Source organism: Chroicocephalus ridibundus, chromosome 2 (assembly GCF_963924245.1).
Source record: "Chroicocephalus ridibundus chromosome 2, bChrRid1.1, whole genome shotgun sequence".
Classification (NCBI taxonomy): domain Eukaryota; kingdom Metazoa; phylum Chordata; class Aves; order Charadriiformes; family Laridae; genus Chroicocephalus; species Chroicocephalus ridibundus.
In genome coordinates, this window is record NC_086285.1 from 151884057 (window position 1) to 151910030 (window position 25974).

General features: G+C 36.9%; 1 protein-coding gene across 4 annotated transcripts in view; it reads right to left on the reverse strand.

Annotated features, from left to right (window-relative positions):
* CSMD3 (CUB and Sushi multiple domains 3) overlaps positions 1-25974 on the reverse strand; it is a 680626-nt gene that overhangs the window by 465448 nt on the left and 189204 nt on the right. For all 4 annotated transcript variants that reach the window (XM_063327428.1, XM_063327427.1, XM_063327426.1 and 1 more), the window contains exon 5: positions 24287-24494. In XM_063327428.1, coding sequence (XP_063183498.1) covers positions 24287-24494 — 208 coding nt within the window. The remainder of the gene's footprint in view (positions 1-24286; positions 24495-25974) is intronic.

Below are 25974 nucleotides of genomic sequence, written 5' to 3' on the forward strand. Positions count from 1 at the left end.
GCAGGTACAAGGATGAATGTGATTATCTGAGTGTTTTCCTTGGAATTCTGCACATTTCTTCCCTCTACTTTCACAGTTATTCTAAATAAAACTGAACCAAATACAACTCGTATCTGGTCAATTACATCTTTGGGTAACAGTCAAACTGAATAACTGGGACCATTGTTTGTGAGAGGTTTACATAGTTTACCTCTCTTAAAATATTGCCAACATCTTACTACTTCATAACCAGTTATTTTCTCCACTCTTTTCTTTTTTTTTCCTTTTTTTTTTTTTATTCTATATAGCAAATTATTATGAGTATACTGCCTGAATAGGGGAAGGAGGCTTGTGCTTGAGTCTTTCTGGTAAATCAAACAAAAAAACATTACATCTGGTACTACATCTTGATGTTCAATAGACCATATATACAGTAGTATTGTAAAAACCTGTTGTGACAGAACACTCCATATATGGAGCCAAAATGTACTGTTAGTCCGATCAGTGCTTTAATGGACTAAAAGTCTAAATATTGAAAAGTCTCATTAATGATACTAATAACTTCTTTAATTAAAGAAATCTTCTTAATATCTATCCCTTTTCTCTGGTGATATGCTCATCTTTTCAGTGTATCTCTGTGTCCTGTGAGCAGCACTTCATTCTTTCCCAAACAGAAAGGGAAACTGTTTATTGTGAGTCATCAGTATCCTGAGGTCATCCCTGGAAAGTTGTTAATGACAAAACTCCGCTCCCTCAATAAAACTCTTCTTCAACCTTGAATCATTTTGGGGCTATCTGATGTTTTCTTAACAGAGCTTGCTTTTTTGTCATTGCTTCCCAGGCTTCCCCAACCCCATTTATCATAGAGGGCCAACGTGTGCTACACAGCAACTCCCTAGGGTTGTCAGACCTTTGCTATATGTGATAGTCGCATAGTCACTTGACCAGTCGGCAACTGTCAGCTCAAAAAAGCTACAAACAGCTCAGATCAAGATACCTCAAAAGTGCCCTAAGACAATCCCTCTGTCAGATCAATAGAAAACCTGTGGCCACTTCTCAGTAATAAGGGAAAAGTCATATTTACTGGGCTACCAGTTGATATCAGTATTGCCAGATTCATACTAAAGAATCTTGGAGGCATAGGAAACAGGAAGAAAACAGTACTTCTCCCTGCAGCTAAATGTCATTTAACTTTTCTCCCTAATCCTTAGTACTTCACGTAACTACAGTAGTTAAAATGAAAAGCACATATAGATATGCAATATTCAAACTGGTAAAAGACACTAATTATATTTTCTGTACAGCATAAAGGGAAATTGCCATGCAACTCTGGCTGGAGATGGAGTTTAAAATATAAGTCAAATTACTCCCACTCTGCAGCAAAATTAGGTACCCCATGGGTCTTATTAGAAAAAGTACTTTTAGAATCTGAAAGTTTTCATGAGTATCTGCCACTCTAGTTACTCAGTTAGATATTAAATCTAAATGCAAATGTATCTTAAAAGAGCTGTTCCTTAATACTAGAATAAAAATTCAAAATGCTGTCATGTTAGGCCTGAGTCAGTTAGCTATGCTATTTCTTTTTTTTTAGTGGTGATAATAAGACAGTGCAAGTCCTGAAACACTTTTAAAGAATAACCCATCAACACAAAGTAAGAGGATAAAAATTAAGCAGATCAGTTCCAACTACAGGTGATCATTTTCTGAGAGTTCACTCCTTCCTATTTCCTACTTTCAGCCTCTGAAAATATATCAAGGTAGATAATGAAATCTGTCAGAAAAGGCTACTCTTAGTGTGTAATTTAAATATAATTGCTGTCAAGGAACCCATGCAGATTACTCACAGAATCCTTCACCTCAGTTAGTTTCAACCTTATTTTGTTGCGAATTAATGTTTTCCTCAGTTACATTTTGTGCAATAGTTTTCTTCTTTACCTTAAACAGCTGGTCTCCTTCTAGTTCTACTGGATTTATCACCTAAGAGATTTACATTTTAAAATTGCTTACATTTAACTGTAGGGGCCTTCCCCTCTTCTGCAATATATCTGTAAGCTAATAAATTTCTCACTCAATATTTTTATACAACTTTAATCTCAGAGTGCTTGACAAATGTCAAGAAACTCTACCAAAATTTATTTCATAAAAAAAATAATATTCAAAGCATAAAAAGACCATATGTTGCTCTCCACCACAAAAAATCAAAGACAAAACTGGAAATTGCCAGGACCCTAAGAGCACCCTCCTGGCCCTGACTAGCCCTGCCTGGGGACCCTAATGACCCTCTTCAGAGGAGGGTGCAGAGGAACCCCATTCCAGCTCAGCCAAAGCCAACCCCAGCTCTCTCCATGGCTGTCTTCTTTTGACTGGGCTCCTGGAGGGACCCTGGACCTGATTCATCACTTAGTATGTCGGAATTGTCAATTGACTCTGTTATCTAAGGCCCTGGCTCTGACTCCTGTGTTTAGCCGCTACAGGATTAGACATCATCGGTGAGTGCATGGCCTGCCTGAGGTTACCCTTGGCTCCCAGTTGTCCCCTCCTTGCTCCTGCTACTCCCAGACAGAAATATAGTTCAAATCTCCCAAATTAAACTGCTCTAATCATTAAAACTGCACTATTTTTCTACAATAAATTATCTCATTTAAACAACACTATGAATTTGTTGTAGTCTGCATACTTGATCATACTTCTCTTACCCTATTTGTAACGCTCATATTCAAATGCTCTCCAACTGCAATCACAGAAACCTTTCTTGTATCTTTTGTATGGAGGACTTTAAAGACCTGTTCATAAAATTAAGATGTGGATATCATACACCTCCACCAGTGTTACCCCATAGAGATATAACCAACATAAAGCCTTTGAAAACAAGGACCAAATCTTTGAAATGATCTATGAGTAATAAGGGATAGGACAGCTCACATTAAGTACTACTAGACAAGAGTTAAAAAGGGAAAAAGGAGAAGTATTATCAGCACCCACAAAAAATGCCTCATTTTAAAATAAATTATTTTGGCACTTTACAAGATTTTAGACTCTAATTCACAGCTTGATGGTTCATTGTAATGAAACCTCCAAAGATAAAAGTTAAGAATACATCATCTATTTGTGTTTGTATGACTAGGTGAGATTTAGTAATCTAAATTGTGTTTTGGGGTGGTGTTTTTCTTGTTTTGTACATTGGCAGCTTCTAAAAAAAAATCTTAGAAAATTTTCTTTGCCACAGACGGCTGCAGGAGTGGCCTCTGCAAGAAGGCATCAGGGGCTGCCCTGTGCCAGACAGTTAGTTCAAGTCAGCTCCACGATGAATGTACCACAGGGTACGGCTGAACCCATCAGCCAAGCTGGTGTCACCTCTGTAAAAATGTATTTAAGAAAGGGGAAAATGCTGCAAAGGCAGTGAGGAAAAAAAAAAGAAAAAGTGAGAAACAATCCTGTGTATACCAAGATCACAGAAGGAGGTGGGGAAGGAGGTGCTCCAGCTATTCCCCTGCCATGCCAAAGCAGGCTTCTCTAACAGGAACTGTGGCCCATGGAGTACCTAAGCTAGAGCACGTTTACCCTGCAGCCTGTGGACAGGACCCACACTGGAGCAGGGGAAAAGTGTGAGGAGAAAGGAGAAGAAGAGAGGAACTGTTATGGATGGACCACAAGCCCACATTCACCACTGTTCAGGGTCGGGGCAGAAGTAAAGGAGTTGGGAATGAAGGAAAGAAGTTGAGCCTGGGAAGAGGGTGAGGCGGGGGAAGGTGTTTTATTTTTTTTTTTTCTTTGTTTCTCCTGTTCTATTTTTAATTAGTTATAAATCAATCTTCTTCAAGTCAGGTCTGGATTGCCGGTGAAGGCAATTGGTAAATGATCTCCCAGTCTTTATCTTGACTCACAAGCTTTTTAATCTTATTTTCTCACCCTGTTGAAGAGGGGGAGTGAGAGAGGGGCTTCATGGGCATCTGACAGCCAGCCAAGGTCAACCCACCACATCTACTTATGAAACTCTTGTCACTAAGCATGTTCTAAGAAAACTGAAGAAAAGTATTCCATAAGTAACACCTGTTCTCCAGCTAATATATCTGGCTGCATAAAAGAAAGCAATTGCAGCTAAAAGCCTATTCCAGCTCAGTGACAAAAGAGAGAGCAGAAAGCACTAAAATAAATTATGCAAATAAAATTGAGGTACCAATACAAACAAAAAAGTCTCAGATACAGAATAGCAGGAGGATATAAAAACATTAAAGGAACAAACAGCTACATGAGAAAGAAGGACAGTAAGACAAAGAATCACACAGAATCACAGAATCACTAGGGTAGAAAGGTACATCTTGAGATCATCTTGACCAAGTCACAGTAAAGAAAAAGTGTTTTCTTCTGTGCAGGTGGAATTTAATGTATTTCAGTTTGTGTTCATTGAAGAGTCTGGCTTGCTCATCTTCATTCCCCCCTGCTCAGGAATTCATATGCACGGACACAGGCATCCCCCTGAACCTTCACCTCTCACGACAGAACAGTCCCAGCTCTCTCAGGCTCTCCTTATACGAAAAATGCTCCAGTACCTCAGTCATCTTTGCGGCCCTGTGTTGGACTCACTTCAGTAATTCTGTATCTCTCTTGTACATGGAATCCCATACTGCAGATGCAGCCTCACCAATACTAAACACAGGGGAAGGATCATCTCCCTGGATCTGCTGACAATTCTCTGCCTAATATAGCCCAAGTGACTGTTGGCCATATTTGCTGCAGGAGTGCATTGCTGGCTCGTGGCCAGCTTTTTGTTCACCAGGACTCCCAGATCCTTCTTGGCAAAGCAGTTTCCTAGAGTGTACTGTGGCCTGGGGTTATTTGTCCCAGATGCAGGACTTGGCATTTCCCCTTGTTCAGTTTCACGAGATTCCTCTCAGCCCATTTCTCCAGCCTGTCGAGGACCCTATAAATGTCAACGCAACCATCTGGTGTATCAGACACTCCTTCCAGTTTTGTATCATCTGCGAACTTGCTGAGCATGCACTCTGTCTCAGCAGTCAGGTCATTAATGAATATGTAAAACTGTACCGGCTCTAGTATCAACCCCTGCAGTACACCACTAGTGACTTGCTTCCACCTCTTCTTTCTGCCACTGATTACAACCCTCTAGGCCTAGCTCTTCAGCCAGTCCTTAATCCATTTCACTTTCCACTTACCTAATCCATACATTGTCAGCTTCTCTATGAGGATGTTATAGGAAATGGTGTCAAAAGCTTCACTAGAGTTATGCTAAACAAGAACTGCTCTCCCAGTCACTTCACTGTAGAAGGCAATGATGTCCACTTTGTAAATCCATGATAACTATTCCCATTCACCTTCTTGTCCTTTATGTGCCTGGAAATGATTTCCAGGAGGATTTTCTCCATCACTTTCCCTGGGAGGGACTGAGTTGACACTAACTGGCCTGTAGTTCCCTGGATCTTCGTTCTTGTCCTTCTTGAAGATGGGAGTGACATTTGCTCACTTCTAGATTTCAAGTACCAGAAAGGTCATCATGGCCTTTCAAAGATTAATAGAGAGTGGTTTTGCAATGGTATCAGCCAGCTCCCTTAGCACCTGTGGGTGCAATCCATAAGGCCCCATGGATTTATGTGTGTCCAGTTTAAGTGGTCCCTAACCTGGTCCTTCTCCATTGAGGGTAAATCCTCCTTGCTGCAGATTTGCCCACTGATCTCAGGGGCCTGGGATTCCTGAAAGCTGATACCGATGGCAAAAAATGAGGCAAAGATGACATTTAGTACCTCAACCTTTTCCATGTTACTTGTCACCAGGTCTGCTGACTCATTTAGCAGCAGGCTCATGTTTTCCCTAGTCTTAATATTGTTGATTAGGTAGGTACTTGCAGAATACCTTCTTGGTGCCCTTAGTGTCTCTGGCCAGATTCAACTCCAGGTGGGCCCTGGCCCTCCTAACACTGCCCCTGCAAGATTCGACGGCAAGTCTATACTCTTCCTGTAAGAATTCTTCTTCGTTTTAACTTTTTTTTGGGGGGGGGGATGTGGGGGGTGTGAGGGGTGTGATGTAAATCTACATTAGGAATAAAATAATATAAGCCATGAAACAAAGGAATACCAGATACAAAAGTGAAAATAACTAATGATGTAATACAATGTATTAATTCAATAAATATATCCCTCTTATTTAGAAAGGAGCAGAATGATTTGTTTATGACATAAGCATATGCTTCAGGGACACCATTGCATTGGTCTGACTGCTAGCCAGCTGCTGTTTCCAGTAAATCAGACTGTGAAATAGTGATCCATGTCACAGCATTTTAACCTCCCCATGCTTTGGAACCTTGCCTCCGAGTTGAACATTTGTACTTTAATTTGTCCAACAGAAGATATCACACTCCCTGTTACCAGAGGCCATAGTGAAGATTTAAAGAGCAATAAACATCTTAAAAAACAATACAACAAGAAATTATGAACTAAGAAGACCGTATAAGATTCTCCTGAGTACTATAAACTCTCACAGTATATTTTTAATTGTGGATAAACAATACTATTTAAAATAATAAAAGTTGATTACTAATTGGGAATATTTCAAATTGATTTTACTACATCAGTCTGTGTTATTTATAAAACACCCTGGATTCAAAAGTCTTCAATTTACAGCTGTTAAAAATGTAAATATTTAAAATGAATCTTTGTGTCTTAAAATGTAAATGTAACTTTTTCATTGTGATATAAACAAATATCATTTGCTCTTAGTGCTCACCTTTTTGCCTCCCCCTCTCCCCCAAAAACTGTGAGCAAAATAGGCCCACTAAAGAATTCTGGCATCTATACAGGACTCAAAGAAAATGTTTATTAAAATATTTATTTATAATAAAATTGATGTGTTTAATATATTGACTAATACGTATAAAATCTTTGCTGGAGAGCAAAACAACGTTTAGAAGATATACCAGTATTCTGTATTGTTAGAATGAAATATCTTATACCCTGAGAAAATCTACACAAAAGGCATTTGTGTAGATTTTCCAGACTTGAGCAGATTGTAAGCAAATATTCCTTAGGACAATAATTTTTATTTACTTTATCAAATAAATCAATCATTACTGACAAAATTTCTGTTACATTTCACTAAAAGAATTTTACCTTTGTGCATGACATTTGGCTGGAAAGTAATATAATGCAAATTATGCAGTAAAAAGCCAATTACATTAGCTTTAAGATATCTTGTATCAGACTTTAGCATGCATTAACTTCTTATATGATGCCTTTTACTGAAATTAATGGTAATGATGATAATGTTATCTGAACACTGAGAAACTTTGCTATTCTGAGAGATCTGAGTTGGAAAGTTTGCAAATATTCAGATCTCTAATTCACTTCTTATAAATTAAGACTGACCTTTAAAATATTGCACTTAAAAGAATGTAATGACTAGAAAGATAACCAGAGCAGACTACACATAAGCATGGGCAGGTGAAAGAACGCTTAGGCTCCATAGCTGTGTCAGTGTACTTTAGGACTAACCTTTTACGCCCATCCTAGCATGACACAAAGAACTAATGTTAGGCTTGCTGAGCAGTAACATCAGCTAATGATATAAGATTGTTTCAGGTTTTTTTTTCTTTTTTTTAGCAAGATATACTGGGAAATACCTGATCAGGAAACACGAAAGGATTTGTGTAACTGCTAATGCAGTTTTAAAGGCTGTATAAATATCAAATATAATTTTCATTTGCAAATGAACTTCCATTTACAATGTTTTTCAGCTACTTAAGAATTCAACACTTTTCAGCATCCTTATTAACCTTATGTGCAATTTATGAAGGTTGTGTGCCTGCATACATGCAGGGCAAATTCTATAACAATCTACTTTTGCACACACAGAAGCATGCACATAGACACACACAATTATGTGAATAGTGCACACAAGGACACACTGTTCACTAAGGTTTGTTATCACTATTTCCTTTTTTGTTTTCCTGACATACTTACTGGGTATTATTGCTCTGTCTGGGTATTTACTCCTTATTTTATATTTATGCCTTAATCTTCGTAATTTACCCCGCGGCATTTTGTATTTGCCTGAAGTAAATTTCACGTTGTTGATATATGCATTTCATTTTAATTTATCAGCATCATTTTAAAGTATACTTCTATGCTCTAAAGAGCCTCGCAACCCTCCCACAGTTCAGTGTCATTAACAATATTTACGCATAATTCTTATTCCACTATCCAAACTATAGGAAGAATATGTAACATTACAAGACCCGGAACTAAGCCATCTAAGATGCAACATGAAATGACTTACAGAGAGTAACCAGTACAGATTGACTTAATGTAAATAAATATATATACACTAGATATTTGATACAGTACCTCTACCTCTTTCTTTTGTCTATTTGATTCGATACCATAAAAAATACCAAATTTTTAGCTGGCTGACATAATATTCTCACCATTGGCAGTTACCAATGGCATTCTACTCCTGACTCTAATTTTCTTAGGGTTAGTCGCAGACTTCAGTTGCGAGTGTTTGTTATTAGATCTTTTTTAACAGAAAATACATATATATATATTCTCTTGAACGACCCAGTTGGTTCTCATCAACTGGTTTTCAGTCTGAACACCATGACAGACACTCCTGTCATGAATTATGAGTCACTAAAATTTAAATCTATGTCGTATATTTGAGGATGAAGCTAAAGGAAAACTAGAGACCAGAAACACAGGATCTGTTGCAAAATACTATGATCCCCACTGTGTAAACTGAACTAGGCAATTGCAACACCGGGTTCATTTTTACCTTTTCCCTGCATCAGTAACAAGTTTTCCAAAAGGTAAGAGTCATGCTAAATAGATTAGGCAATTTGAGTTGCATTAGTTTTTAAAAGAGCAACAGACCATTGAAATCACAAGTTTGGGGATTTAAGCTTTATTTCTCTGTACTGAATCTTTCTAGAATAGATTAGTACAGCGTGCTCCTCTACTTCACAGTTTTGGGGACTCTGTGTACAAAGTCACCAAAAGCAAATGGCATGGCAGCATTCCAATGTATGACTATAAATGCCTAATGCATAGACTACAGTAATAAAAATAATTTCCAGAGCATTTAGAAAAGCTATATCTTAATGTTTAGCAAAACTTTCAGTAGAAACATAACTTTCAGCTAGCTAGTTTAAATCCATTAACAGGATTGTGGAAGGTCTTGATAGCAGATGCATTTTTAATTCAAAACTGAATGAGAAAATGAGACTCTAAGGACTGCGAGCCTTTGCTGCTGTCATAATCATCTCTCATTTCTCTCCCACAGGAGCTGAACTCTGCTTTTAATTGAACTTAACACTGTAGCACTTCCTTAATTTCATCTTTTTTAAGGAAATTCCTCTTTATTATTAAAAAAACCCAACAAAACAATCAAAACACACATACCCCAAAAAATCATAATACAAACAAGCAAAGATGCCTGCATTTGGGGATTGAATCTCAAATGGTGTAAGTCATACAGAATTTTTGGGAAGTTTTGGTAAAAAGACAGAAGCTTCAGTTCAAGGTTGGTTGTGTTTTTTTTTCTTTTTTTAAAGACATGGTGTCATCTGATACACAGAAATTAAGCCTCATTGCGACAGTCCTTCACCTTAGCCTTAACTTCACTTAGGACATGCAGACCAATATGTTCTTGCTCAGCAGAGATGATGGGAAAGGTTTTTCCTCTCACATAAAAAATAATGGGGAAAACAAGTTGTGTGGCAGTGCAATATATCCATGTGAAAGATGTCAGAACCTGTCTTATATGCTTCAAGGATGACAGAATATGTACTGCGTGGTAGGTAGTTTTTCTGCTGATTCAAATATACCAATCCAATGCTGCAGGTTTGGGTACAGAAAAGGGTGATCGAGAGGTGTGAAGGCTCCAGCAACTTACTGCATCTTACACAAAAAGATCCAAAAAGTCTCCTCACCAAGAAAGAAGACCAGGAGCTCACTCAAGGTATATAAATATCTTAATTAATAAGCCTTTTAGTAGAGGGAAGAAAAGTCCAATAAAAATTCCTAACTGACTGGAAAATTAAACCAGACAAAAATGATGTTTAAAATACTGTTCACATCTTAACATTGATTATGATTAAACATTAGATAATGCCATATGAAATATTAGCTTCCGTGTTTGCTGAAGCCTTAAATAATGACTTGGCAGCTTTAGGTTTTCTTATCACAAGCCTTATATGAAGGCAGAATATTTTTATAATATAAACCAAAAAGTTCTAAACTTCATCCAGCAAAATTTTTTACAGATGCAAAACTACTACTCCTGATACATCTCAGTCATGATCATTTCTTTTGTTTATATAAATCATGCAAAATTATAATACCCTGTAAAATACCCATCATATCCTTAATAGTATCTAAGAATGTACGTACTGTGTTAGAACAGAAATACACTGAGACTAATATTTTATTTCTGACAATGAGCAGTAACAGATAATTCACCAGGAGTGTCAGAAACTGATTATACAGAATGAGATTCATCCCTTTATACATTATAACAATTTCCAGCAATTTTATGGAATGCAGGCTTCTTGAACGGACCCCTGCAAGCAGGCCTTTATGTTTAATAACCTTTGATAAATTTTCCTTTTATGAATTTCTGATCCATTTTTCAATCATTTTTCTATATATAACATCACATGCCAATGACTTCCACAACTTAATTATGTATGTTGCAGAAAAGTTCTACCTTTTTGTTTTAAATCTTCTGCCTGACAAATCATTGAGCATCCCTACTTATTTTAGTGTAAGAAATAAATAATGAATGTTCTTTATTTACCTGATATACAATATTGTCATGGTTTCAGTTGTGATAAAGTTAACTTTCTCACTAGCAGCTGATATAGGGCTATGTTTTGCATTTTGGGATGGGAAACAGTGTTGCTAGCGCACTGGTGTTTTGGTTGTGGCTAAGCAGTCAAGGCCTTTTCTGCCCCTCATACAGCCCCAATGGCAAGTAGGCTGGGGGTGCACAGGAATCTGCAGGGGGACACAACTGGGATAGCTGACCCCAACTGACCATGGATATTCCATACCATGCAATGTCATGCTCAGTATACAAAGCTGAGGAAAGAAGAAGGAAGCAGGGAGTATGTTCAGATTATGGTGTGTCTTCCCAAGTAACCATTGCGCCTCATGGAGCCCTGCTTTCCTGGAGATGGCTCAACACCTGCCTGCTGATGGGAAGTAGTGAATGAATTCCTTGTTTTGCTTTGCTTGTGTGCAGCTTTTCCTTTATTTATTAAACTGTTTTTGTCTCAACCCACAAATTTTCCCACTTTTACTCTTCTGATTCTCTTCCACATCCCAGCTAGGGGAGTGAGTGAGCCCATGGTCCTAGTTGCTGGCTGGGGTTAAACCACAACAAATATTCATAATTTTATGAATCCTTCATATACTTTCTAACTTATTTCTTTTCAAGATTTAAAAGCTTTAGTCTATTTTATTGCTCTCCCCGTAGATACTGTTTCCATCCTTTTTCTCTTTTCTGTACCATTTCTCATGTTATTATACCTATGTTGACATACGATATCAGAATATTAACGTGGTTCAGGAATTAGGTCACAGGGAAACTGCATTTAACTTCAAATGTTTAAATTTTTAAAATATACTTAGATGAATTTACACTCAGGGTTTCAAAATAATGAAAATTCATTGTATTTCATTTGGAAACATGTAAAACTGTTAACCTTAAAAATAGTTTAAAAGTTTATGGGTTAAAAATATTTATTGAATTTGACACAATTATTTGAGTAGGCTTTTTTAACTTCAGGGTGGAATGGGTCATCATTTGTTCAAGGCTCATTTTTGAAGCTCTAGATTGCTGCATTTTGGTGTGTTTTTTCACTTGCATGATCTACTGTATGCAGAAGAAATAAACATACGGTAAGCATACAAGAATGGCTTATTTTCTTTTTCACTGACTGTTATGTTATGACTGTAAATGCTGTGGGTTCTGACCGGTCACCTGCATATTGGATGGCATGTAATTATTAAAAATTACTCTCACACTGGTTTGACATTGTGTCGATCCTTAATATAAAGAAATTGCTTTAGCAATTTCATAGGACACTGAATGGTTTGTTTTAGTTACTAGCTCATTTTACAAGTGAATTTGCACCCTAAATCACCTAAAGTGATTTTCACTGTCAAAACAGATGGACAACCAGCATCTGAAGTTCTGAATAGTCTGTAGTCCCCATATAAGCAATGTTTTATCTTGTTGTTGGGATTTATTCATGAAGTCAAAGGGTTTCATTCATGTATTCAAAATATTATACTTTTAGCTGTTATGGCTTGAGACATAAAAGATGGATTTATGAACATATATACTTTACCCAATGTGTAAAATATACTAACGATTTTAATCCAGAATTTAGAAACAAGAGTGATTTGGGATTATCTCTGCAGGAATTACTGTTCGCCCACAGCCCGTCACTTACTTTGCTGAATAAAGTAAACAGAGATCATGGCAGATACTCAGAACACATGACAAAGAAGTGTGAAGTTTCAATTACTCTGGAATGACAAATGAAACAATTACATGTTCTGGTTTTGGGATGTTTTTTGGTTTGTGGGTTAGTTGTGGGTTGGTTGTAGGTTTGTTGTGGTTTTTTTTCCATGCCTTGTTTTGAGATTTATGTTATCCTCTGCTTTATGTGCAATACCTTTTTCCCCACTGTACAACTCATGCAGCATAAATTACGGCTGTTTCAGCCTTACTTGCAAGATTTGCTGCTTTAGTCACTGATGTTTCAGTGAAGACAAGAGCAATCAGTCTCCCTCACTACTCCAACAGTTGCCATCCTGAGACAATAGTAAATGACCACATCAAAACAAGTGCAGTATTCTGCTGGAGTAAGCACAGTGAAAGTGTTCCCTGTTAATTTATCAAGCCATCTTCCTATCTGTATTTTTTCTAGAAACTGCTGAGAGACTCCAGACTTTTTTGCATTTTTTTTTTATTACTGATCATGCTTTTTAAGTATTCTTTAATAAAATGGCCTGAGCCTAGGCTATTATTTATCTGGGTTCTAGAAAAGAGAGTTACAAATAAGCAATACAGGAAGCACTCTGGGCTTCTTTGTCCAAAGACGGATAGAGGGGGCCATGAAAGCACAAACATGGTATTCAGTAAATCGTTGCCCAAGAGGGATTATAGAAAAACCTGAGTACTTGTCTCCCATATAAGGATTCATGAGAATTATTTTCCAATTTATTTCTGAAAGTTGGTAAAAATTTGGGAAATAATATAGTATAATCCTACCTCTGTTGAGAAGAATGCATGTAAAAAGCCCATCTAACGTATGATTCATTTGAAAACTGCTGTTGGATATCTCTTTGACTCCAGATAAGAATAACTTCATATATATTTAAAAGTTCCATCAGAATAATGAAAACATGTACTTTCAGATTACACTTACAAATGTTCACTTTTGCAGTACTCATGAACATAGGACAGATAAGAAATTAGGATCAGCTTCAGAACTGTTTCTTCAAGAGAACTGCATTTAAACACTAAGATACACTATTTTTTGCAACAACAACAATAACAAAGTACTTCCTTCCTAACATTGTGTACCTTAATCAGAATAAAATATTTTATACCATCAGAGAAATACAATAAAAGGATACAGTAGAAAAATATAAAGGAAATCACTAACTCTGTGAAGCCTCTACATGTAAGGTAAAAAAAAAACCAAAACGTAAATCCTTGCATGGATCCTGTCATTCAACCTACAGTACCTGAGAGGAAAACTTTCAGGCTTTATTTTGACAATAAAGTGGTCCTACTCCTTCAAGAACCAATTAAGTTATCAAGCCATCTTGATACATTGCTCCCTATGTGCCTCACTGTTCTCTTCAACTCTTGTGTTACCTACTGATCGACACAGAAAGAAAAAGGTTTTTACCTGTATCACTTCCTGATGCAGTTCCTTTATGACTATGTAAACGTCTGAGTCAACACAAGGTTGGCTCAGGACAAGAGGCAATGGGCACAAACTTGAGCATAGGAAGTTCCACCTAAACATGAGGAGGAACTTTCTTGTCCTGAGGGTGGCAGAGCACTGGAACAGGCTGCCCAGGGAGTTGGTGGAGTCTCCGTCTCTGGAGACATTCAAAACCCGCCTGGACGCGTTCTTGTGCAACCTGCTCTAAGACGACCTTGCTCTGGCAGGGGGGTTGGACTAGATGATCTCCAGAGGTCTCTTTCAACCCTATGATTCTATGATTTCTATGATTTCTAAGGTAGGGAATAAGCTCGAAATAAGAGTGGAAACATTTTTTTCAAAAGCAGTATCACTTTGTGGCCATGTAAAGTTTGTACCATAATGAACCAAGGTGATTCTGTGACTCTGTTTGACTCCATGCCTGACTCAAGTACAGACTGTAATTTAACAATTAGTTGTCTCACCAAGGCTTGACTCTATTATATGCTAATAAAACATATGTACCAGGTAAGCTTTAGGTTACTGTAGTCCAGAGGAAGACAGGATGATTCATGACTCTGGTCATTTACACAGCCCTATAAGATGAGTGGGACAACATGAACCAGGGGAAGGAAGGACTCCAACATGATCCCATGGGTCTTCAATTCATGAGCTAGGACTGTACAGATCAGCCAAACTGTCTAGAGGAAAGGCCATACCACTGCCTATCCATGAAGATGAAAGAGACCACAAGAGACTTTTGGACCTCAAAGAGATGGTTGTAGATAATAAATTTTTGTTTGTTGATTATGACTGTAAACAATGATTTCCAATAAGGAAAAAAAGGTAAAGCTTTTTTCCCCACCAGGACAGTCAGGCATTTGAGAAGGTTGCCCACACAGGTTGTGCAGTCTCCATCTCTGGAGGTTTTCAAGAGTAGGCTGGACTAGGCAGCTCCTGAGTTCCCTTCCACACTGAATTATCATGATTATAAGATTCCATCATTCTGTCTTGTGTTCCCTTACAACCTAGTTATGTAGACACATACATAACATATTGAATTACAGGACTCAACTCTTGATTTGTACCTTGGGTTGGTGTGTATTTCCATGGATATGAGAGTTTCTTGAAGTCACATTCTCCCTCCACTAAGGACTGAGTCCTTAGTATTATTGTAAGGGTCACAAGGTAACTAAATATGTCTTTAAAAAAAAGCATAGACTTCAAGGTCGTTACTGTTGAGTGACAGAATGAAGATTTTACTCATGTAACTCATGGCTATGCGTGTCTATTCTGCCTGAAAAGTCTGAGACATGTTTATGCACTACACTTTGAAGTGTAGTGAGAAATGGACACAGAAAAAAATCACTAGAACAGGGTACCATGGAAGAGCCTTCTATTTCTTCAGAAACACGCAAGAACAAATAGTACAAAATAACAAATTTTGCCACTATTTTCAAAATTTGAACTCAACTGTATCAGATTATAAACCATCTATCATCTGGGGGCATTTAACATCCTTAGTAGGATCATGTTACTCAAACATTACTTTCCTGAGTCCCTCCTCTGAGCATTAAGAACAGATTTCAAAACTTTGTACAGTAACTAGTGAGAAAACAGTAACAATATCTAAGGCACTATCAACAGTCTTCATTAACAATAATAATAATAAAAAAAAAACGATTACACTTACCACTTTCTAATTTTTCTAATTTGAAGTGCTTTTTCAAGAAAACAATAGCCAGGCCTGAGATGGGATTTTTCCCCCCATTTTAATCACTGCTTATGAGCATCTCCGCTTTGCATCTTGTCTGTTTTGTTTTTTTTCTCCAACACATTATTGTTTTCATTGGTATTTGTACTACTGAGTGTCTGTCTACTGTACTACTGTCTGTCTCTGTGCTGCCACATTTATATCAGGCAGAGGTCTTCCTCTGTAGCATTACATATGAGCATCATTTGATCTAGTACATTGACTGAAAATAAATCTAACCTATTCAGACGCTGGATGGCTGCATAAATCAAATAACTGCTTTGTTATAATGATATGATTGAGAACCTGTTGTGTTAATGCATGCATCTGTTGTAGGTTAACCATCAAAAACAGTATACTTAATTTTTAAATGACTCCTGAAGGCTAATTTGTATTGTAGCTGAACTGGCCATTAAAAATTACCATGTAGATGTCTAACATGAATTAACTTTATCTCTCCCTCTCAAAAAAAAAACCCCAAAAAATCAAACCCCAAAATAAAACCCTTTTCCATAATAACTATCACCTGTCTGCTCATCCTCACTTTGATTTTAATTAGCACTAGTTGGTGTATTCTTCACTAATATTGCTTACACGTTCTTCAAAGCACTGAATACTTACTGTTTTGTTCTTTCATAGCACTAGTAAAATGGGATTAAGAGTCAGGAATACTAATTTTCACCATTGTTAAATTGCAAATCACAGTAAAGCCATGGCAAATGGCACATAAGATGCCACGTGTATTTTAGAAAAAGTATAATTGAGGAATATGAGGATGAGAGACTTTGTATTCTAGATATTACAGGAGGCCTATTGTGCTAAAACCGATTGTCCCAAGGAATGATTCCAGGGCATCAGGCTCATCTAGAGTGAATGGGCAACATTCAGGTTGGGTAGCACTTGGACAAAGTTTCCTCTGGGCCCTTCTCCATTGTTCTAAGACATAATTTTTTTTTCTGTTCTTACTGCTTAAAATGTCTGAGGTAACGTGCTGTTGTCACGTGTATTATAAACCTCCAGGGTGATATTTTTACAACATGGTATGAAGGCTACAAGCTTGTGAAAATGTGTGATGCTATCAAAATCCATAGTGCCATTCTGGAATAGTGATCAATGACTACCTTATGAATAATGAAGATGAGCCCAACATATTCTTGTTCATGCTGTCAATTGAGGTGGAACCTAGGACAACTTGATCCCACAACTGAATCTCATTCAGTCTCAGGGAGAGGAATCTTGAGCAAAACAGATCCTCACACAACATTAATGATCAGGTACTCAGGGCTTGGGAAGAAAGTGAGGAGCTAAGTTATTTCAAAGTGAAGAGAAAGCCACAGGCTGATATGTTTCATTGCTTTAAATAAGTGATTAAAATGGTAAAAGGGAAGAGAATATATAGAGAAGAATGCAAGGAAAGTATGATACAACTTCTATAGAGGAAAGTTATGATTGACACATCAATTAAGGTTATTTTAAGGAATACATGATTGAGTGGATAACAGGGAACTCATTGATACATCCTGCTTGGATTTAAAACCCTACTCATCTAGTACTTTCCAGAGAGTCTTGAAGAATGGCTAATTAACGAATGAAAGATCTATTTACAGGTACTTTACACATGATTTTAAGGCAAATGTTGGTTCAAGAAGTTTCTAAATCACTCACTACAGAAGCTGGGAGACCACACAAGGGGGAAGAGCACACCATATCACCCTAGTGTCTTTTATTCTTTTCCTAAGCAACTGCTATTGCCACTGTCAGACAGTGAACTCGCAACATAAACAGTTACTGATCCAAAATGGCTATTCTTAATGATGTTCAGATGCTACTGCAATACCACGCTACATCATCACCAAAACTTCATAAAACTATTTTTTTCTCTGTGAAATTTATTTAACTTAGAGGTAAATTACGTTTAGTTTATTTATCATAAAATTTATTCTCCATAAATATTTATTTAAGCGTATTGTTTCTCTACAAAAGACTGTGTATTATTTGCCTAACTGCTTTCTAAACATACTACTAATATTTTAAAACTTCACTAACAGAGTTTGCAGGCTTGGATTCAGAAAAAAAGCCAGCAAATGCAATATTACAACACTTGAAATTAAAATGTAATTATCTTCTTACCAAATGTAAAGAGAATCTACTGTTATAATCAAGAAGGCTGTGTTTAAAGCTACTGGTCAATCAGTACACGGATATTATTTTCTTATGACTACATATTTTCTTATATTTTTATTTGAGCTTCCAGCCTTCATAAATATATACTTTTAAAATGAGAAATGGCTTCACAAAACTCTTACAGGGAAATTATGATTGCCACATATTTGTAATGAATAAAGTGTGCTCATTAAATTGTCCTCAGCTGTGCTATACAGAAGAGTAAGCAAATTAAGTTCACAATATAAAAATATTGAATGTAAACACATCATCTCCACTGAAAAATTCATCAGGAATGTTCCCATGTCAAGGATAGATCCAAACTGATAAGAAACAAATAACTAGTTACTTGGAATAAATTCTGATTTGGCAACCAAAACAAAGACCCACATTTTTCTGTTCTTTCTCATTCATAAAATCTGCAAGGGAGTCTTAAGCTAACAGGTTATCTTGACGAAGTCTGATATATGGATCAAAAGTTTTGTTGCCTCTAAGTTAAGGGAAAGGGGTTCTTTTCACAAAATGTAATTTTATTCTCCACAGAATATTTAAAGTGAATGCAAGGGAGTGTTTCTGCTAGGAAAAATGGAAGTGCAAAATTGTCGTTGCAAGGGAGAAATTAATTTTCTTAGCCATTGTACTCTAACAGCTCTCTATTTTAATGCAATTGATATGATACACAAAATAAGCAATATCAAACAATGAAATATTTAAATATATTTCAGAACAGAAATAAATTGCTTATGGTTTCACCAACACAAACTTCATTCAGTACGTATCATTTTACATTGTATCTAGATTTATACAGGAAAAAATTGTAATTTGGCTAAAATCGGAAACAGAGTGATGGTCAATACAATACTTCACTTAACTATGGGAAATTCTAAGCCTCCTTTACATTTTACAAAAATTAAATGGGAAACATTTTGAAATACCCACGAATATACTATCAGTAAGAGAGAAGTGAGGTAAGTTATTTTGTTTGAAAAGGAGTAAGTATATCATATTTCAAATTTATCTTTGATAATAGAGTACTTAGGTGTCCTACTATTTAGTATGAACATGCCAGTGATAGGTGAAATGTTAAACACTACACAAAGATTTTCTTAGAAGTACACTCTTAGGAGAACAGAGCTGAAAACTTTGCTGTTTTGGTGGGTTTTTTTCATGGTAGAAGTGAAGTACATTTTCCCTACAACATTTGAGAGACTGATACACTCTCAAACACCTTCACAATAATGCACATCTTCATGTTAAGAAATAATGAAAAAATTGCATGATGTGTTCTTTGAAAACAAATTGCGATCCTTATTCAGACTACAACAGTAGTTCCTTGAATCAGAGTTTTAAGCACATACTTTACGACAACCATTATTTTCTATCACTTTCCAGTCTATCCACCAAAAACATATTGGTTAATGCAAAACTAATCATTTCAAGTTCAAGTAGTCTAATAACTTCGCAGATTTATTTTTTTTTTGTAATAACAAAATGTGTAGGAGGAAAAATTGTAAAATTGTCAACTTCTTTTTCAACAACAGCTAGATTAAGCTGGTAATCAGGCACAGAAGATACAGAACAATGTCTCTGCCTAGGACAGTGAGAAATATATACTTTTCATCCTCACCTGCTCTTATCTGACTATTCTCAGCACATCTTTCATAGAGTCATAGAATCATATAATGGTTTGGGTTGGAAGGGACCTTAAAGATCATCTAGTTCCAACCCCCCTGCCATGGGCAGGGACATCTCCCACTAGATCAGGTTGCTCAGAGCCCCGTCCAGCCTGGCCTTAAAAACTTCCAGGGATGGGGCCACCACCTCTATGGGCAACCTGTTCCAGTGTCTCACCACCCTCATGGTGAAGAACTTCTTCCTAACGTCCAGTCTGAAATGTCCCATCTCTAGTTTTAATCCATTCCCTCTAGTCCTACCATTACCCGACATCCTAAAAAAGTCCCTCACCAGCTTTCTTGTAGGCCCCCTTAAGATACTGGTAGGCCACTATAAGGTCTCCTCAGAGCCTTCTTTTCTCCAGACTGAACAACCCCAACTCTCTCAGCCTGTCCTCACAGGAGAGGTGCTCCAGCCCTCTGATCATCCTCGTGGCCCTTCTCTGGACACGTTCCAGCACGTCCATATCTTTCTTGCAGTAGGGGCTCCAGAACTGGAAGCCGTACTCCAGGTGGGGTCTCACGAGAGTGGAGTAGAGGGGGAGAATCACCTCCCTCAGCCTGCTGGTCATGCTTCTCCTGACGCAGCCCAGGATACGATTGGCTTTCTGGGACGCTAGTGCACACTGATGGCTCATGTTGAGCCTCTCGTCTACCAGCACCCCCAAGTCCTTTTCTTCAGGGCTGCTCTCAAGCCAGTCACTGCCCAGCCTATATCGGTGCTTGGGATTGCCCCGACCCAGATGGAGGACCCTGCACTTGGCCTTGTTGAACTTCATGAGGCTGGCATGGGCCCACCTCTCCAGCCTGTCAAGGTCCCTCTGGATGGCATCCCTTCCCTCCAGCGTGTTAGCCACCCCACACAGCTTGGTTTTGTCGGCAAACTTCCTGAGGGTGCCCTCTATGCCACCGTCCATGTCACTGACGAAGATGTTAAACTAGACCGGTCCCAGTACTGATCCTTGAGGGACTCCGCTTGTCACTGGCCTCCACTTGGACATGGAGATGGACCCATTGACAGCCACTCTTTTCCAGTCAGTGGGGACTTCACCAGACTGCCATGACTTTTGGAATATAACAGAGAGCGGTTTAGCAACCTCATCCACCAGTTCCTTCAGTACCCGTGGGTGTATCCCATCGGGTCCCATGGACTTGTTCACTTTCAGGTTCATCAGATGGTCATGAACCTCATCTTCACTTACAATGGGCCGTTCTGTCCGACCCCTGCCATTGTCGTTGAGAACCTCGGCCTTCTCCGTATCACTTGTCACCAGCTCCCCTGTTTCCTTTCTGAGGGGTCCTACACCCTCCCTAGTCTTCTTCTTACCATTAATGTACCTATAGAAATTTTTGCTGTTTCCCTTGATCTCCTTGGCTAGATTTAATTCTAACTGAGCTTTAGCTTTTCTCACCAGGTCTCTTGCTGTTCGGACAGCCTCCTTATATGCCCCCCATTCTAGCTGTCCTTTCTTCCACTCCTTATAAAGTTTCTTTTTGTGCGACAGTGTGTCCAGGCGCTCCCTGTTCATCCAGGCAGGTCTCCTAGCATACTTTCCTGCCTTCCTCTTTGTCAGTATAGTTTGCTCCTGGATTTGGAGAAGGTGATCCTTGAATACTGACCAGCTGCCCTGGGCCCCGCTTCCCTCTAGAGCTTTGTCCATGGCACTTTGGCCAGCAGATCCCTGAAGTGATCAAAGTCTGCGTGCCTAAAGTCCAGGGTCATAAGCTTGGAATACATCCACCTAGTTGCCCTGAGGATCTTAAATTCTATCGCTTCATGGTCACTGCAGCCAAGGTTATCCCTGGGTTATGTATCCCTGCAGCCTGGGTTATCCCCTATAGAGTATTCTGGGAAGGAGGTTCTACCACTTCGTCTATACAATTTAACTCGAGTCTTAGCAATTTTCTTAACAATTCAGACTAGAGTATACGCTGGAATCCAGGATACCCATGTCAAAGCAGCCTAGAGAACCATTCCAGTGATTATTAAATATTCCCTTAAAAGCGACCAACAGACAAATAAGGCACTGAGACATTCCAACCAAAGTATCCTAGAGGCAAGCATTAGAAAACTCTTACACGTTCAGATGCTCTCAGAATATTTAACTCTGAACTTCCACATGCTGGATAAATTATCCCATAATGACATTGCTATTTGTTTCACCAATGAATGTCTCAAACCCTAACTTTTCACTTAGGCAAAAAAGGAACATTTCACTAGATCTCATTTATTTTCAGATTTTTGTTTTGTTGAGAAAAAATAGGGAAAATTGTTTCCTCAAACTAATTTTCTCTTAGTTTCACTTCCAAAATTAAAAAAAACCCACCTTCATTCAATTCACGTTATCGAATGTCAGAATCAGCCCTTGATATCACACAAGAAAAATCCTGAAGAACATCTATGCATTTTTTTTCCCACTACTTAAATGAAATTGGCCTATCAAGATTTTCTTAAAGGAAAGACTTGTTATAAATGAAATATTAAAATAACTGACTGGAAGACTATGGAAAGTTATCACTTCATGAGGAATTCCAAGTCTTGTCTTGAGGATAACCCCAGACTACCTACTTGATGTATATTCTAGCTCCTTGTTTTACTTAGAACCAATAAGTAGGGATATTTTGTTACACATCAGATGTGCAGAAGAAGAAAGTTTGAGGGTTTTTTTTTAATTAATAGGTGTAATAGTCATGTAAAGCAACAAAATGTCTAAGAAAATATTTTATGATACTATCCAGATCAACCAATATGTTTTTAGTAGTTTTACAAATTATGTACTATTTGTTTTCCAGAATGAAAGAACAAAAGCCTGGTTTTAGTTTTAGAAGTATACTTCTATGTAGACTTTATGAACTAAGATATCTTGAACTAAACATCAAGCTACAGTCTAAGGGGATATAACATCTTACCACTGTAAATCTAATTAACAAATTGTTGTTAATTAAGCTTTCCAAATCTATTTTTCCTAACATATGGGGGGGATACTTTTGCATAATTAAATACATCAGTCTAATTCAGGTAATATAAATGACAAGCTAAAAAAAGAATATGCTCTCAATCTATTTCTCTACACATGCAATTATTATATTAGCATTGTAATTTTTCATGTTTTGTAAACTGATAATATGAGAATTTTCATATATAAAGTAATCTTATTCTATCATTTAAATTTAGCCATAGCCTTTTGCATAAAAAAAATAAATCATTGTTTGAAGCTCATGACTGAATACATAAAACACATTCAAGAATAACTGAATGCACATTTAGCTATTCAAGTGATTCGTATTGTCTGTGTGTCATTGGTGTTACCTCACTAATAATTATTATAAATTATTGTTTAAAAAAATTATTTTAGGTGACAGCTAGTTCAAAAGATTTCAGTTTAACAGCTTGAAAAACTCAATGGCAATTAAGTAATATTCTAATACAGGTAATTAACTATGTAGGTGGCAGTATGAATTAACTCAAATTATGAAATACTATTTGCTAAAGCTGAGACTCAGTGTATATGCTTCTACTATACCCTGAAGTAGTAAGGAATATTACTTCTGAGCACCACTTGTAGAAACTGAGACTGATACTTTTGAAACAATACAATTACCTTTTTTAGGATATTTTCTTATTATAAAATTAAAAATAATTTAGTTTGTTTTGTCTATGCTATGTTTGTTCTTTTCACATTAATAATAAGAAAACAAGACTCTACTGACTTTAATGCGGCTAGCCAACCACCTGTTGTATCACCTGTTATTCAAATGCCTCTCTCTGTTGTGCAGAACCCTCATAATGCTTTATGAATCAGTTAAGAGCTTAAGATTTTAGTGGAGACCATCACTATTATTTATGGTTTTGTATACATCCTCTGTTTTGTGAAACAACAGTATATCTAAACCAATATAACAAACACAAGTATTTGTCACATTCACGAGTTTTTTGAGTAGTGTGATGCTATGTTATCATAAAAGCACCAGGCCAGAAAACCACAGAATGAATAATTTATATTTTGTACTTAACTGAACCTGATCTTGCTATTTCTTCTCTTGTTCTACACTGAGAGCAAGAATTGCAGAAAGAATTCTAGCAAAAATATTGTTACTACTGCTAATCAACAATCAAACAGAAATCCTCCCTAAAGGTAGTGTATATGGAATAAAATCAAAACCTGAAAGTGCTGTAGCTACTCGTCTTAGGGTGTTGTATCTCATGGATCAGGATGGAAATTTCTAGATCAGTGTAACACCAGCCATATCCCCAGCCCATTATTTAGTGAGACCTCATATATGGTACAGAAACTCCTCCAGAGAGAATCTGTGACCAACAGGTGTGACCAATGCTCCTTCCCCCAGCTCTGTGCTGAAAGGAGTCCGTGCCATTTCCTTTCTGACATTATGAAACTCCCTGAAACCTCCACCAATCCTTATCAGTCCATTCCATTCTGTTTCTAAATATATACATTTTAATACAATAATGGTTAAAATGGTTAGATCTACAGACAATAAGGTGAATGAGTCTATAGTGCTTTTCATCTCAGTGTTAGATCCTTTGGAAATTATTTTACAGCTGTGATTGGAATATCAACATTTATGTCACAGTAACAACCATTACTATTTTTTGTTTGGTTGCTTGGTTTCAACAAGACTATGTATTGACAAAGAGAAAAATAACAAAAGTTATCCTTCCACATTTCACCATCTTTTTTTTTATCCTTCCACATTTCACCATCTTTTTTTTTTACCACAGTAAAATTGCAATAGTTTACTTACCATATTGTAGGTGGTTCAGAACCTTCTACTTCCAAATAATCATATTTTTCTTCCATTTGGAAGTCTGTAAATATGAGCGAGATAGTATCACCAGGCTCTGCCACAATTGTCCATGTGCAATCCGCATTATTATGATATTCATTAGGAAAGTTGGGGCTTGAGATGATACCACTGGATCCTCTCATAGTTCCTCCACATGCATCCTCAGCTGTTAAAAAAATTGTAAATGTCATTAAAATTACTCCTTAGAAATTTATACTTTCTTGTTGAGAAGAGAAGTTTATTACCTTTTAGGTGAGCAATTACTTATGTTTTTTCCTAACACGTTAGCCTTGGAATGATGCTGAATAGCTAAGGTGTTAACAAGTAATTGCTTCAGATTTCAATTATTTAAAAATCATTATACTAATGCCAGCACATATTTTTGCAATCTACTATTTATTATTTTGATTAGTATTGTTTCACTCACTTTACAATAGCATGCAAAAAATTCATTATTTCCTCTTCTAACTAGAAATCTTTTCATAAAGCAAATTGAGTTTAATCCCTATCATATGCAGTGTCGTTACATCTTCCACATCTTCCACACGTGGCATATCTGAAAGAACTTCATCAGAGTGTATTTGACTCTGACACAATAATGCTCTATTTTATAACATTCACTCTTATGTTGAATAAACTTGGTAAATATTGGAGATTCACAAAATCAGTTCTAACACCAACAGAACTAATTCTGGGAGAAAACAATTCTCAAATAGTGATTCACAGTTTTCATTCAGTAAGGTTGACTGATGTTTTGCATCTTCTGTCTTCATGGTACATATATGCCTAGTAACTCAAAAATTGGTTTTGAGGCTCTCATGTCAATTTTTTTTTCTGTGAGATAATAAAACTGATTGTGAATGTAGTTGTATTACTTTCAGAAATGGAAATAGCTTTCAAATAACTTATACGGAAATACCATGTTACTAGATGGAAATACCATACGTATCACATCATTACTTATTCAGTTTATTACCTACGTTTGAAGCATACCTGAAAAGCAATTCCTGTTTCTGCTTAATTAGAGTGCTAACATGAATAAAACTTGCCCTAGATCCTGAAAAAAACGTCAATACTGTTGAAAAATTAATGAAAAAGATTAAAAAAAAAACTTAAGGAGTACAGCATCACAGAAAAAAAAAGCTTTAAAGAATTCTGACACACATAATGACTCACTTCTAACAGAAAGAAAAAATTTAATGACTGTTGGAAACCTCTTAATTACAGTAGTTTAGGAGTTTAAAATACCAGGATTTGTCTTTTAAAAATTCTGCTAAATTATTATATGACCAGATAGAAAAACTAAAGTAAAAACATATCTTGGCTTTAATCTTACTAATTAGCCAGTACACTTAGCATCCAATAAATACAATAAAACTGAGGAACCTCATCACATCACAGGTTCAGGCCCTTTACTGGGAAAGGAATAAAAAAAATATAAAATGGTAACAATGAAATTTTGGTTTTATGCATTAAGGACAATCAGTAGAATAATTTTTAATTGTTAGTTCACAGAAGTAAAATGTCCATTAAAACAATGGGTAACGTACTGGTTCAATGATTTTAAAGGATCTGTATATTGATTTTTAAATATTGATTGGAATGTGTTTTATGAAGTACTGATTCAAAAAAGTTCTCATAGGTAA